We start from the raw sequence: 15,169 nt of genomic DNA, 5'->3' as shown, positions 1-15,169 counted from the left end.
CCTTTCGGAAAGTGCGGAATCGCCTCTCGCGAGGATTTCCCCCTCGGCAGGATTTAAGGCGGTGCCTCGAGCGGGCGAGCTCCTTCGGCAAAGTCGCTATTATCCTTAATTAATTGTCGAGTCGCGCGGCCCGGAGGCGATCTCACGCTAATTATTAATTTCTTGATGCGCGCCTAAGAGCCGCGCACCATTTACGTATTGCGTGGTGCGCCGCGATGCATAATTATCCGGCCCGTTGACGAGTCATGCGTGCAGCGCGCCATATGCCGCGGCGAGGTAATGCATTTTCAACAACCCACCCCCTTAGGCGCGATCAACCCCTAAGAGTGCCTTAGACCATCTCGAATATTGGCCGACGTCCTTCCAATTTTATACCTTACGTCACTTCCCCCTAGAAGAGGGGACGGAGGTTCCCCGGGACCTAGCGAAAAAAATCACTTCCTCTAGCGAGATAGGGAAAAAAAAAAATAAAAAAAATAAACCCGAGTCGTTCACTCGAGAAGTATGGAAAATACTTTCACCCTCTCACCTACTTCTCAAGGTAGACTGTAAAGGATTTAAACGTAATTATAAATGTCGGTACCGGGACGCGCCACCTTATGCTCCCACCTGGGTATTCAAAATGACGTTCCCACCAAAAAGGGTATAGATGAATTTCAATTTATCGACGTCGATTTAGTATCTCGGCGCCTTTCGTATCATCTTAGGGGGGTCGAAGAGAGTCACCGATGGAATTTATCTCGATTTATCAGGGGGTAAGAATGTCGGGGCGCGATTAAATTCCGCCCTGGACGGGAATGACCGGGTCCGGCTTAATCAGGAGTAACCTACCACCGGGTGAAATGGGAGACTTTTAATTAGCGCGAACGACGGAAAATGGGAAAGGGATGGAAACTTCATACAAAACGGACTTCGGGGCCCTTCGCGACCCCTTGTACCCCATCTACCCCCTTGTAATCCCCACCAGCCCGGGCAAGCTTTTAAGGGAATGCCTCGCCGATAAGGGCGCCGCTGTTATCGCCCCAAAGTGGAATCCTTTCTTAAATAATTGAATGACGGGAAAATATGTAAATGCCCGCCCGGCCGGACGTTGGGTCGAGCTCGCCCTACTTGATGTATGCTCTCGGTGCATGACCCTAATTAATAGGAGGCCACGCGATGCAACTGTCCGGCCTTCCGTGAATTATGCACGCGTGTACACCGCCCGGCGATATCCTTGTCACGAGTCGACTTTGCATCCCGTCGACGAACCGTCGAACCGTCTCATCTCCCGATCGGAGGAGAGATCGAAGGGCCGATAAAACTGCACAGTTATGGGACGGTGCAAAAGAAAAATATTAATTACTCCTTCGGGGAGTCTCGATAGGATCGATAAAAGTACCTGATTACTCAGTAAGAAGGTAAACGAAAATGCCTTCTTCTGCAAGTATTTCCTTCATCCTCGTTGCAACTAATCGGGAGATTAACGCGACAATCTCCTCGGATTGATAAGAGGCATCGCGTGAGCTTACCTCGCTCCCCTTTTTCCCTCCTTTTTCGGCCCGGCAGGAATTACATTGCCCGGTGTACGGAGTAATTAGGTGCCTACACGTGTAAGCCGTGTACACGCGAGTGTAAACTCCGCCACGTGGCGAGAGGCTCAATCAGTTAAAGAGTTCCGCTTTTCCCTTTTCCTCCTATTTTAGGAAAGCCCCGAGAGGACGCGGCGGGAACTGTCCTCGACAACAGGGATTCAAATTCGAAGGTCCTTTTTACACGTACCAGGACATCATTTCCGCTCTCAACATCCGCCTCGAATTACCTTGAGCGTACTTCTCCCATTAAATTTCACCATTGAATTTATTCCAATTAATTTCTCCGCTTAATTTCCATACTTTCATGACTTTGCCAATTAATTTCCCCATCGAATCTCTGTATTACATTTCTATGTCGAACCTGACCATTTAATTTCCATACTTCCAAGTGAACGTCATGTACTTTTAGAGAGAATAGTGCGAGATTCGCGAAGAAAACCAGGATATACCGTCGAATTTCCAAATTGGAGGGTTCCTCGCCCCCCTCGGGCGAAGGGGTGAAAAATTCCACGATCTCGCAGGGCAAATGGATTTATCGAGGCCCCCCATTACCGGGGGAGGGCGACGGGGGAGGGCGGGGGGAGATGCGTAAGGCGAGAAATTTGAATTTCTAATCGACCCTTAAAGGCGAATCCACGATTCCCGAGTTACGTCCGGACGCTCTCAGAGGGGTAATAGCTCTTGCCGGTGGATAAACCGGCAAATCCGTCGCGTCCCTAACGATTTCTCTTGCGCAAGAGGTCGTACATAGAGAGTATGTACACGTACGTCCGAGGTACATACCCGCGTACATGCCGACTCGCCTTAAAAAGACGTACTAATTGACCAAGGAAAGCCGGGCGCGTCCCCGTAAGACAATTGCACGTCCCACTTCGGGGGGAATTCCCATTGATAAGTACCGACTGATAAGGTCCTATTAATCCCAGATTTCATCGATATCCCTGATAACACCCATAATGCTTGGCGATGGTTCTCCCAAAAACCGGGAAACCATTTGAAATTCCGCCACGTAGAGTACCCTCGCTTCTTCGATTGATTTCCACGTGTCGGCCCCAATCGGCGGAAAAGCCCTCGGAAAAGTTTTCCTCCTCTTTAATATTCGAGGCCGGCCCGATGGCCGCGGCAATTATCGCGATAACACCCGCGAGGTGATATCCGATGCCGACAGGAAGACCGCCTCGGGAAGGCTCAAAAAATTGCCGATTGGTATCGCCACTTAGCATGATTATATCCCTAGGAGCACCCAATCGAGCACTCCCACCGGGAGAGACGATTCCGAAAACCCTGGATTTAATGATAACAAATAATTTCGCAGGGTGTCCTGGCAATTTCGAAAATTCGCCTTAAAGCGCACTTTCTCGGCTTATCGTCAGCTTGTCGTGGTAATCACGATCAAAGGTATCGCGAACGGCACCTTCGATACCGCCTTAATATTAAAAATCGAGGACTCACCTGGTCTTTCTCGACGAAGCCGATAAAGGCCGTCCTCTCGATCTCGATGGGCTGGCCGGCCCGATCGTAAAGGGCGATCACGAAGTGGAAGAAGTTGCTCTTCCTCAGGTTGCTCGGGGGTTGCTTCTCAAAATGCGCCCTGCCAACCCCGACACTGTAACGAGAAAGAAGCAACGTTCCTTTTCAAACTAAATCCCCGAGACAAGAAATGAGCCTACTCGAAGAAACGCATCACCGATCAAATTTTCAAACAAAATGTACAACATATATTATAAATTTAGTACACATGCGTAATAAAATTATAACATATGTTATAAATTTTCTATCGTCTCGGCACATGATATTGAACGTTAATTTTACTACGACCTTAAATATTAGTGGCGTTAATGAATTTTGTGAATTTTTTTTTAACAGGGTAAAAACTGCCCCTCCCAAAAATTCGGAAACTTTCTTCCGAAGAGGGTTATTGTTTCTTGTATAATTGTATGCATCTCGGGCAACGATATGTATATGTATATATGTACGTCAGTAATTTCTTCGAGAGAACTGACTCTTTTTTCCTCCCTGTCAGTGTCCTGGAGGGTGGCCCTAAAAAACTCGATTTTCGACGATCGATGGTGGGCAAATTCTCGCTAAGGGAGGGGAGGGGGAGGGTCGGGGTACATAATACGGTCTTGAATAGAATAAGAATGTCCAGGGGTGGAAAGACAAACGAGATCGACCTACAGCCCCGTTCGCGCGCAGGTGGCCTCGACGCCTTAAAATCCCATTAAGGTCTCATGTGCCGAGATTAGGCCGCCGGACTGCGGCGCCATCTTTGAGTAATGGCACGGAAAGTCCCCTCTAGGTTGCTTAATAGTCCGTGGACTTGTCGCGAAATGGGAGATCTCCTCCGAGGAGAGAACCCGAAGACATGCCAGGGGGGCAAAACTGCCAAAATCACGACCTTCCCAAAATGGTAAAATTTTTCACCCTTTGCGGATTACCGCCGCATGTATGCGTCCGACGTTCGGTCCAATATTGCCTGCACGTATTCACGAATCTCGCCCATATGTCAATAGAGCTCAGACTGTTAATCAAGACGCGACGTTCCAGTGAAATTTCCCTACGAGTTACTTGACAGCCGAGAAAATATGAAATTCAGAAATTCCGAGGAAATTCTATCCTGATACTTACGCGAGCAATTGGCCTGATATATTTTTTATTTCTCGGATATTTTAATATCCTAGATGGGTCGATCGATTTGGTTAACGTTAATCGAGAAGACCTGGGAGGACGCCCTCAGAGGGTCCTCCGGACATTTTCCCTGGAGGAGGTTCCACGAAAGAGGGAAATTCGAGGGCCGGTGTCGGCGGAATCCGAAGATATCCCGAGGGACGCGCCATCGGTCAATTTCGAAAACGTGGAGTCGCACTCCCCGGTCCTCGGGAAAAGTAGGGACCTCCCAACAAAGGGCCCCAGCGAAAATCGGGGAAGAGGTACCCCGCCCCAGGCGGGGAACAATTTGCCGACAATTTTTCAAAACCGTCCAAATATCCCCGGACGTCCATCCCGCGGGAGTGTTTTACTCGGCAGTGTTCAATTTCTGTTGTTTTTAATGTTGTTGTTTGTTTTTTTTCCCCGCTTTTTTTCCCGTTCCGTCCAGGAGAGGGAGAGGAGGGGGTCAGCATTGCTCGAAGGCTCGTACACGTTCCAGGCCTCGTATGTTTTTCCGATTTTCCATTTTTCCCCCGAAAAATTGGCGGCTCTCGAAGAAGCCCCCTATGTTTCTCAAAATTTAATTTTAACAAATGAAATTTCGGGCCTCTGGTATTACGGGGAAAAAAAAAAAATCAATCGAGAAGAAACACGTCAGACATCCGAAATGACCCAATGGAATTAATTAGTGCACTTTTTATATCCGGGAATAAATTGTAGGGAAATTCGGTAGAAGATGGATTAGTTGGATGTGGCGTTTCCTCCGATCTCGGGGGGTTAATTCTCGCAGAGAGGCGACGCGTAAGATCGATACGTCGGATAATTATTGCCAAATTAATCCTCGGCGGAGACGGGAGAGTTCAACGCCTGGGGATAGGGTGTATAGCCGACGTTTTTACTAATTTATTCGACCAGGTCGGGAGGAAGGGAGGCCTTGACGAGTTAGCGCGGTCCGCGCAATTCCGGCTCCTCCGTAAGGTTAAGGGGGCTGATTTTGTCGCCTTTTTCCCGCAATTAAGGCCCGCGCCCTGAATATTTAACGCTACGCCAACGAGACGTCCCGACGCCTCGTCCTCGCCGACATTTCGCCGTCCCTTCGCGTTTACTCTTCTCGCCGAGTGCCCTCTTCCGCCTCTTGCGCCCTCCCACCCCCCGAGGACACCTCCGCAAAACTTAAAAAGACACCGCCATCCATTTCACCGATAAAACCTCAAGAAATTCTCTATCACCTGCCAAAAATCCCGGAACTCCGGACCGAGTTCCAAAAATTCAAAATACCAATCCCTCTCACCCCCAAAAAAGCAATAAAATAAAAAGCCTCGCGTATGGAGTCGTCTTCTCAAAAATTCCAAATTTCATTCCACGGGACCGGAAGATCGGCGTCCCTTATCGATTACTCAAGAAGTAAGAGACACGACGTCGGGACTTCGCGGGGGGTAGCGGCGTCGCCCCCGTATGGGAGGGCGGAAAACTGAATCGACTCCGGAAAATGAATAGCGGCAGTTTTGCAGCGCATTTGTGAAATAAATGATGGTATCGGCGGTGCGTTTGTCACGGCAGCGGGTATAGGGAGGAGGGCCGGGGAGAGACGGGGCGCCGGCGTCCATGTTGGGCGTCGGGGGGATGAACGGGGTGAGGGGGGGCTTGATGTACTGCCCGTGTCGATAATTATCGGTGGCTGATTAACCGGCCGCCGGTTCGCGCCCCATAACTCTCGACGTCCGATTATTTTGCCCCCGTTCGGGGTGCACCAATTCCTATGGCGCGGGCCCTGCGTCCTAACCTGCGCCGCATTACGCCGCGAGGAGGACACAGGCCATTGGTTAATTGTCCCCGGTCGGCGATACGTCGATATCGCGCCTCCCCCCCGTCCCGGGAATAATTGCAATCCCGAGGAAAAATACGCCGATTTCGTAAGGGGGGTGGAAACGATTTTTCGAATTTTTCGAATTTTAGCGGCCGCTTTCGAGCGCCTCCGACTTCGGTCCTCGGGGTACGACTAGAAAATCGGGGGAAATCATTTTTTTCTTTCTTTTTTATTATATCATTTAGAAGAGCGACCACTTGAAAATCGGTTAGGACAATAGCTATCGTTGTTTCCCTTCCCGAGGATATTCAAAAGAAAATGAATCCGATCGAAAGGGAAGCGGGTTGTTTCTATCTATATTCCCCCACGTGGGCCAGAGTCCGTGTAACCGCTCGTCCCGGGAACTTCGTTACATCCCCGACATCCCCCGTAAACGTTCCCTCCGCCTCCTGGTATGCACCCCGTCGGACGGTAGGGAGGAAGGCCAATCTACCAGCGCGGAATAATTATAATCACGCCGGGAGTAAAAGCACTTCCGGCCAATATTCCCCGATTAACGGGGCCATTTTTCGGGCCATTTCGTTATTCGCGGGCGGTACCGTTTTTCCCGCGGCCTCCGGAACACGTGCCGAGGGTACGGTGTCGGAAATCGGGATTTTCGCCTCCTCCCCCCCTCCTCGCGGATTTTCCACCGACAATGAGCTCCGGGGTAAATTAATTGGGCCGGCAATGCCGCGCCGTAACGATACCGATAAGTACTCGGGGCCAATTCGCGGTTATCGCGTCATCTGCCGGGCCCGGGATCCGAATTTTCCGGGGGGAAGTTTCCCCCCACCCCCGACGGCCGTCGATTATCCGCCGATTGCGGCCGTTCCGGGCCGGTACGAGCGCGGATTTTCCGCGGATTCGCCGAATGCGGAACGGGGGGGGACCGGCAATCGCGCCCGTGGAATTACAATAAATCTGCACTTAATGCGCCCCGCCGCGCCGGGCCTTCGTTATTATGAGTTAGCCGAAGCGCACTCTATTTACGCCGGGCTCGGCGTGATTCATAATGCGTGCCCCGAGATAATGAGCAATCTGTAATATATCTGAATATAATCCGAGCCGGGCCGCGGGTGTGAATCCGCGGGCCAATGGGAGAGAGCTTAATTTGCCGCGAGCCCCTGCAACGTGCTTTACGCCCTATCTTCGAATCCACGAATCACCCCCCGAGAACCCCCCAAGAGGACCCCTAAATCTCGGCCAGGACCCCGGCCACCCACCCGAACCTGCCCTCGCCGGAATCCTCCGACCTCCGTTTCACTCCGCGACTCGAAATTTCGAGTTACACGTGGTTCTACCATTTAAATGGGATTTTTCGACATCATACCGAATTTCCGGGGTAGCTTTTCACGGGGTTCCGAGAGAGACGGCAAATTCTCTCCCTCTGGATCTCCCTTGAAATTCCGACCTCCACCTTTACCCCCCCGAACGTCAAGTTCCACCCCGAAGAAAAAGGAAATTTCATCTAACCATAGGAATTCCCCGTAAATGTTACCTCCCACTCATAGGAATTTATTTATCTTCGTGAAATAATTCTTCCTCGAGTTATCGAAATATTTCTCTATGCAAATCTTGCCTGGTATCGCATTTGGCGTGCAGCCGATCGCGAGGTGTAAGTACACGATTTGAACGCGCTAAATTTACGTAAACTGCTTAAAATCCGTCAAGGTAAGCTTTTTGATATATGACAATGCAATCTGGAAATTTCGCCCGCCACTTTTAGGCCCGCGACACAAACGGGGTGCGCGTCTTCCCGGGGGTTGTTTGCGGATCTCGCGTCGGGGTTTAATATTTCATTAGGCGGTCTAACGTTCCAAGGGTTTTTCAAAAGCTCCGAGGGGGTTGGGGGTTGCGCTCGTTTCCCAGCGAATTTTAAAACGTCCCCACCCCCCAAGGGCTCCGGGGGTGCGAAAACCGCGGCGGATTACGGGCCGTCCTCGACCTGGGGAAACTTCGACGACGAGGCTGCAAAATGGACGAGGACGTCGGGGGGCGTCGAGAGGTCCCGATTAGAAAATCGAGCCGCATTCGGGGAGGTCCTGATTTATGCCACCGAGTCCTGCCGACCTCACCGACGGCGGTAATAATCGCCGAGGCGCGACATTATTGGCCCTAGGAACCTAAATCACCCCCGGGGCCGTTATCAGGACTATTATCGTCGCATTATCGACAATCCATGGATCGCTCGATGATCGAAGATCGCGACCCTCGACTCGGGCCCCTCGCCTTCCTTATGAAAAATCTGACCACCCTCCACCGGGTATCAAGATTGATTAAAATGAAAAAAAAAAAAAAAACATAAGAATGAGGTCCGGAAATTTTTCTTAAGCCGTGTAAAGTCAACGTATCCGATAAAAGTGGGCCGTTTAATTAACGCGAGGGGTGAGGATTTCGAAAGCTACCATTAAACCACCCCTAATCGTGTACTCTTCTCCCGGTAAAAAGAAACGTCGCCGCCCGAGGGACTTCTGATCAAATGATACTGACGATTCTGATCAAATATACTGACGATTTTCTTTTCTTTTTTTTTTTCTTCTTCTCTTTCGGAGTCGGAACTTCGAAATCGGGCAAGGCCGACCGGAAAGTTGGCAACCGTTCCCCAATTACATTAGCTCGATTTTACTTGGGACCCGCGTCACCGTACCGAGAGGGGTTAGTTAAGGGAACCACTATTGGATTAGAGAACCACCTACAGATTTACCTCGGCGCGAGAGGGCAAGAGGGCTGGCGGCAACGGGAGAGAACGAGACGGAGCGATCGGCCCGGCCGTGAGTGCGAGAGAGAGGGGGCGAGGCCCCCTATCTGCGCCTCCGCAGTTTACACGTCGTACAAATCCGTTAAGCGAAACTGCAATAAACCGCGGTTTATTGTTCGTCCCGTGACTTCGGTTTACGCCCGGCGTCGAAACAGCCCGGCGTCGAATGCTCATTCGAGATAAGCCGTATCGAGCGACGATTCGATTAGAGATCCCGACCGATTAAGCCCGACTAACGCCCTCCTAAAACCCCGGAAAATTTCGGAAAACGACCCACCACGGAGCCGAGGAAATATTTCTATTCTCCCTTTCCCGAAGGAAATTCCGCGAAACCCGAACACTCCCTCCTTCCATTCTCGGATTAACTGGAGCGATAATGGAGAAAATTGAAAAAGTCCTTTGAAAAGTTAGGGAGAAATCTCACGTAAGAAATAATGCTCTCCGATGGGGAATCGAGCCGACGGATCGAGGACACGACGACTACGAAGGATATATCAATTGATTTTAAACAGGATCTCTTCCTGTTGTTTTCCTTTTTTTCTTTTCATTTTTTACCGCAATTGGGAGGGAATCAATTTAATCCGTTACTAAGTATGACTTTAGGGGTCTTGCTCGAGGTCCGACGGGTGGAGGCGGATGCTTCCCCTAGGTCACTTCACTTTCGTGACGACTTTCTATTCCTGACCCTGGTTATACTAATATTGACATGATTTTTTAGCGATAAGGACTTGAAAAGGGTGGAGGGCTTGCAGTCGTCCGAGTCGACGCGCGATCCGTCGGCCCGCAGTAGTAACGCTCGGCGAGATCGTTCTTCGCATTCGTAACATCCTAAAATCCTTAAAAAAAAAAAATAACACAAAACCCCCGGTAATTGAAAAGCCTCTTTGAATCGTTAGAAAAATTTCTTCATATAAATAAAACGACGATATCCCGGGCACTGGATCTTCCAACATTCGACTCGACGCGTCGGACCGCTCTTTGCTTATTTCTTGTGACTTCGTGAAATATAAAGAAACTATGTACAACCACTTCTTCGCACGCTGCCTCTACAGCCCACTATAAACACCTCTCCATCTCGGTATAAAACTGCGGAATATAAAAAAATCGACGAGATTCCAGGCCCTCGATTCCGTCGACACTCGACTCGACGAGTCGTACATCACTCCAGGTACCCGAGAACGATAGGGAGGCGATAAAGGATATTAAATCATATTAAAAAATATAAAGATAACAAATCCCCCGAATATCCATCACTTCCTTATTTTCCCTTCATTAAGCCCCCTCGGGTCTCGGCAAAGCATAAAAGATGTATAAAAGTGGATTTTCAGGACGTCAAAGCCATTATCACGGGGGGGAGATAAGCGAAAAGGAGATCTACTCACGTTCCGTTATCGGCGAGGGCAGGCTGCGGCCAGGCGCGAGGCACGGGCTCCTCCTTGAGGATCTGGCGCATGTCCTGGGGGGCGAAGACGAGGGGGGCCCTGGGGTGGTGATGGGGCGGCGGGGGCGGCGGCGCGACGCTGGCCCCGTAGAGCTTGCGGCCCCAGGGGCCCTCGAGCTCGACGGGGCTGCCGCCCCCGGTGGTGGCGGCGGCGCCGCCCCCGGCCCCCAGGCCCAGCCATGGCGAGCCGCCAGCGCCCACGATGGTGGAGCTGGGCAGGAGACCGTTCCACTCGTCGGACCGCGTCGTGAGGCCGGGGCGCTCTCAGGGGTGGGTGGGAGGGTCCTCTCGACCGCGACCCGGGGTCCTCGAGCTGGGGTCCGGAGATCACTGGGTCGTCGCGCGCGCGGCGACCTTCAGAGGGGGCCACGCCGACGCGCCGGGACCATGACCTCGGACAGCCTCGAACAGGTGGCACCACAACACTACCTCGCGGACATCCTCGGAGACGAGCGTCCTCTGGTCCTCCCTCCGCGCAGGCCCCTCGGTGCCACCTCGGCCCTCGAGGACGTCGTCGGGACGCCGGCGGCGCCCAAGTGGCGCAGAAGGGTGCGAGTCGCCGGAAGACGTCCTCCGGAGGTCCCCAGCCGCGCGTTGCTTCCCGTTACGGCGCCGCTTGTCGAATGTGTCACGGCCGCCGCGGCCGGCGTGCTCCGGGTCCCCCGGGGTCGCCCCCGGCCGGGGAAAGGCGGGGCCTATGGGCGCCCCGCGTCGCGACGCCGCGCCGCGCCGACGGCGACCCGCCCTGCGGCGCCCACCAATCCCGCGGGTCGACGCCGGCCAATCGAGCCCGGCGACGGCGTCGGCCACGACCACGGGGCGCGACGCCGCGAACGGTGGCGCCGCCGCGGACCGACGCCGAGGCTCCCATTCCGGCCCCGGCCGCCGACGTGGTGGGAGCTCGCGAACGGCGCTCGCCCCGGGACTCGCCGGAATGGCGAACCCGACTCGATTTTTTTCACCCTCGATATGACCGGTGTTCGAAAACGTTTATGAACATTTTTTGGGTATGATGGATTATGCCGAGGGATTTATGGGATTATGGGATATTCCCTCGGGATGTCGCGGATTTTAATTATCGCAGGCAGATATTAAGTCAAGTGGGAGGATATCACCGAACTGCGTTATCGTTTATCGGGGGAAATCAAAGGTAAGGGGTATCAGGGAGGGGGTTTTAATGATCCGTCGCGGGGAAACCTGCTGGAAATCGTATACAGAGATTTATGGAAATCGTCGAAGGCCGGGATCGATTTTGCTCCCCGGTAGCGCGAAGTCGCCGATCGGCGCGAAATACTTTATATTCTAAAATCGTTTTTAGAGCGAGGTGTCTCTTCCCTAGAAGGCGAGCTGGTCCCATCGAGGAGATGACGGACGCGGTCGGTTTTTACCGAGGATGCTGCATTAAGTGTGGAGAACGACCGATCTCTCCCTCAGGTCCTCTTCGGATTGTTTTGCCTTGCCGATTCCTCCGATAAACCCGTCCGTTCGTCCTGTGGCTGATTTCGGAAAAAAAAAAAATAAACAAAAAACAAAATGGGCGACCGAGTCGCTGAATTAATTAAGCTCTCCTCTTCTGGGAAGAAAATGGACCACGAGGGAGGCGCGCGATGCCGTTGCGATAAGGTGTCGATATGTGCCAAAATGGCTATTTTTGCAGAAAAAAAAAAAAATGGAAAGCTCGTCGCCAAAATATTTCTCCGGCACGATGGGAATTTCTTTCGCGAACGAAAGTCGATCCGATCTTCGAGAGCACATCGGAAGTCGCGACCTGGCACAGGGGGTGATTCGGGGTGGGCCAAATTACCCGGCACAGAACACATTATCTCTACTTGATAGGATCCTCACCCCCGCAAGGGGTGCTCGATCCACCACCCCTTGCGAGAAATCGGCACGCCTGTCCGCCGTTCTCCACCTGGGGCGAGGGAGAACCTCTGGCCTCCTTTTTCTTTTCCCTCCTAAATTCACGATTGCCTCCCCCTTCACCCTCATAAATTTATTCAAACAAATTCTATAATTACTTTTTCGAAGCAAGTGGCCCTCGCCCCGAGATTTATGCGGTCCCTTTCGCCCCGATTTTACCTCAGGAGGTCTTAAGAGCGAATCCTCCCCCCGAACCCCAAAATTCCGTGCACTTCTCATTTGCAAAAAAAAGGGGGATGCTACTTTTTCATAAATGTTAAAATATCACGATGTATTACTTAATAAGGCGCATTATGGGGGGATTTGCAGGTGGAGGAGAGGACACTTGATGTTTGGCAATATTTTATCAATTGGAAATTCTACAGTGTGGAGTCGGCTTCCATGGATGGTAAGAGGGCTCGAGCTGTTCCGATATCACTAAACACGTTATCTCGGGGGGGAACGGTAAAGCTCGAGCTGTGATTAATGCAGGTCGACTGGGATAATAAAGCTTAACGAGATGCGAACCTGCTCGTTAAGGGATGCTGGATGCTGCAGAGGCTCGCGTGCCGGACCGGTTCGAATCTCCTTTTTCGAGCTCTTAAAAGTCACCTCTCCCTTCTTCACCCTCTCCAGCATCCCGTGATTCATGGGATCTCTCTCTTCGCTGCCCAACGGCCTGTAACATTGCCGCCTTATGGCGTCGTGAGAGAGATCCCATTTAAGAGCGCAGCTTCCGTCTCGAGGTTTTCCGCGAGGTCCATCTTCCCCATAATCGGGATATCCTTCGAGCAATTGCATCCAAACGAAATAAACAATGGCATTATTAGTAGACATTTTTTTCGAGATCCTCCGGGAAACGTAAATTTCGTTGGACAAATTTAGTGGTAGTGGTTTTTTGTAGATATTTCATGAAACGTGAATTTTGCTGGACAAATTTAGTGGTAGTGGTTTTTTGTAGGTATTTCATGAAACGTGAATTTCGACGGACAAATTTAGTGATAGTCCTTTTTTGTAGATATTTCATTTGAATCGTAGCGAGAGGGATTTTAGGGAGTTTCTGGGGATCTTTGGGAAGGTCCTGTCAACCGAGCATCCTGGAGGAGCCTTCCTAAATGCCCCAATGATGTCAAATGAACATCACCGGGCAAATCCAATTATTCGGGGGAGCAAGTCTCAATGTTGTTACATCCCGGCCGACCCCGACCATAGGACTGTTAAGCCTATTACGGGACTATGATAATAAATGCCGATCCTGGCCTTCCTATTTGTCCTGCCGTCCACTGGACGCACCCTTACATATGTCGAAAGGAGAAGATGAAACTGTCATCATCGGGACCGGGTGACGAACCTCCTCCAGGTTCCTCTAATCGAATTCTGCTGACAATTTCTGTATCCTTATCAGACCTCCCTAACGACGTTCCCTCGGTTTCGCAAAATGAACGTTAAATTTCGGAGCTCTTATCGAAAGAAGGGGAGAAATTTTCCTCGTTTCCAAAAAATATCTAAAAACCCATAAATTTCTATTCAGGCATGGTGATAAAATTCCCTATCCTCTGGAAATAATATAGTCTCATAGTTTTCATCCAGAGTCGACGACAAGGTGTACTCGCGTCGGCGATAAGAGAGGGTTGCAGTCCTCCCCCTCGGGATCCGATTCGCGGTGCCCCGTGGTTTCGTTTGCCAATCGGAGCCCGGGGTCCCGAGGGAACGCATACGCAAGATCTCCGCGAAAGGAGGAATAATGAAGCGGCCTCTTCAGGAGCCGGGTCGGCGGTCGCAAACAAACTCCGTCATAGAATTCCGGACACTTCTGTTGGGCGCACATGTCCCGATCGCGTTCGCCGTTCGTATTGGCAGCTCGTGTGTGCACAGGGGATGCTACCCCATAAGCATCGCATATGTCAGTCCCCTTTGGGGAGCCCTCCATCCCCGGCACCGTATAGGTACACCATATATGCGCCCTGCGGACCGAATTCGCCGTGCACGCGTGAACGTACGCACGTGAAAGTGTACACGTGAACGCGTGCACCATGCGTAGGTACACGGCGCAGGGTGCAGGATGTAGGGTACAGGGTGCAGGATACAGGGTGCAGGGTGCAGGGTGCAGGATACAGGATACAAGAGATAGGCAAGTGCCTCACCATTTTGGATCTGAAAAATCATCCCTCTCACGGGAAGGGGGAGGATCTGAGGAGGAACCCCTGGGACCCCAGGACTTTTTGGATACAAGATCCTAGGATGTGAAATGCATCGACTGCAAACTGCTGCACTTACCCCCCGGCGGGAGTGCAAAACCTTTAAATCGGTTGAATTCAATGAGACATTTTTTAAGGGTGTTTCCAATTACCCACGGAAGAATTAAGGAGTGGTGTCATTTTGGAAAATAAAATTCAGGAAAATCTGGGATCGATGGAGATGGATTTGGGGTCTGACAAGATTCTTCTAAGAATGTTTCAGGATGTAGAGGGTGCACCGCGGGGGGCTTGGGGGTGCCTAAAACGCAGGACACAAAGCACGGCGGTAGTTTAGCATTTGGCAGGACAATACAGCTGATCAGCGCATCGTTGCGCAATTATAATGATAATGGCCACCCTAGTGTCGATATCGCCGAGAGGGGGTGAAATGCCGGAGGGGGGTTCAAGTTTTTCGGCTCGAGTTTTCGATGCAGATGCGACTGCACACGGGATCCCATCCATTAAAGTCTTCCACCATGCACGCCCATTCATTGGTCGTCGGACAACAGGTCCTTCCTCGTTAACGTCATTAACGAGGGGTTGATTCCCCCAAAAATGGGGGCGGCAAGCGAGCAGTTCCGATTTTAACCAATGAAGATTATCCGAATAATGAATTCCCGGTCCTGGATTTTTTTTTATGTGTTTTTATGTATCTTTATGATTTTTTAAGGACCTCGAGGACGCTGAGCTAAGAGGGCATCCTTATCACTCGGGACGGTTTTCTTGCATCGATTCATGATTTGTTCCAGACGTTCCCCCAAC

The 15,169-nt window shown here is 51.4% G+C and overlaps 1 protein-coding gene across 1 annotated transcript in view; it reads right to left on the bottom strand.

Annotated features, from left to right (window-relative positions):
* LOC105700256 (transcription factor collier) overlaps positions 1-10,298 on the bottom strand; it is a 64,440-nt gene extending 54,142 nt beyond the window's left edge. The window contains exons 1-2 of the mRNA XM_012425930.1: positions 10,213-10,298; positions 3,027-3,180 (exon numbers count right to left, since the gene is read on the bottom strand). Coding sequence (XP_012281353.1) covers positions 3,027-3,180; positions 10,213-10,283 — 225 coding nt within the window. The 5' untranslated portion in view covers positions 10,284-10,298. The remainder of the gene's footprint in view (positions 1-3,026; positions 3,181-10,212) is intronic.
* Between the last annotated feature and the right edge of the window lie 4,871 nt (positions 10,299-15,169).

The sequence above is a fragment of the Orussus abietinus genome, unplaced genomic scaffold (assembly GCF_000612105.2).
Source record: "Orussus abietinus isolate OABI.00-Male unplaced genomic scaffold, Oabi_2.0 scaffold18, whole genome shotgun sequence".
Lineage (NCBI taxonomy): Eukaryota > Metazoa > Arthropoda > Insecta > Hymenoptera > Orussidae > Orussus > Orussus abietinus.
This window is presented reverse-complemented; position numbering and strand designations above follow the sequence as displayed.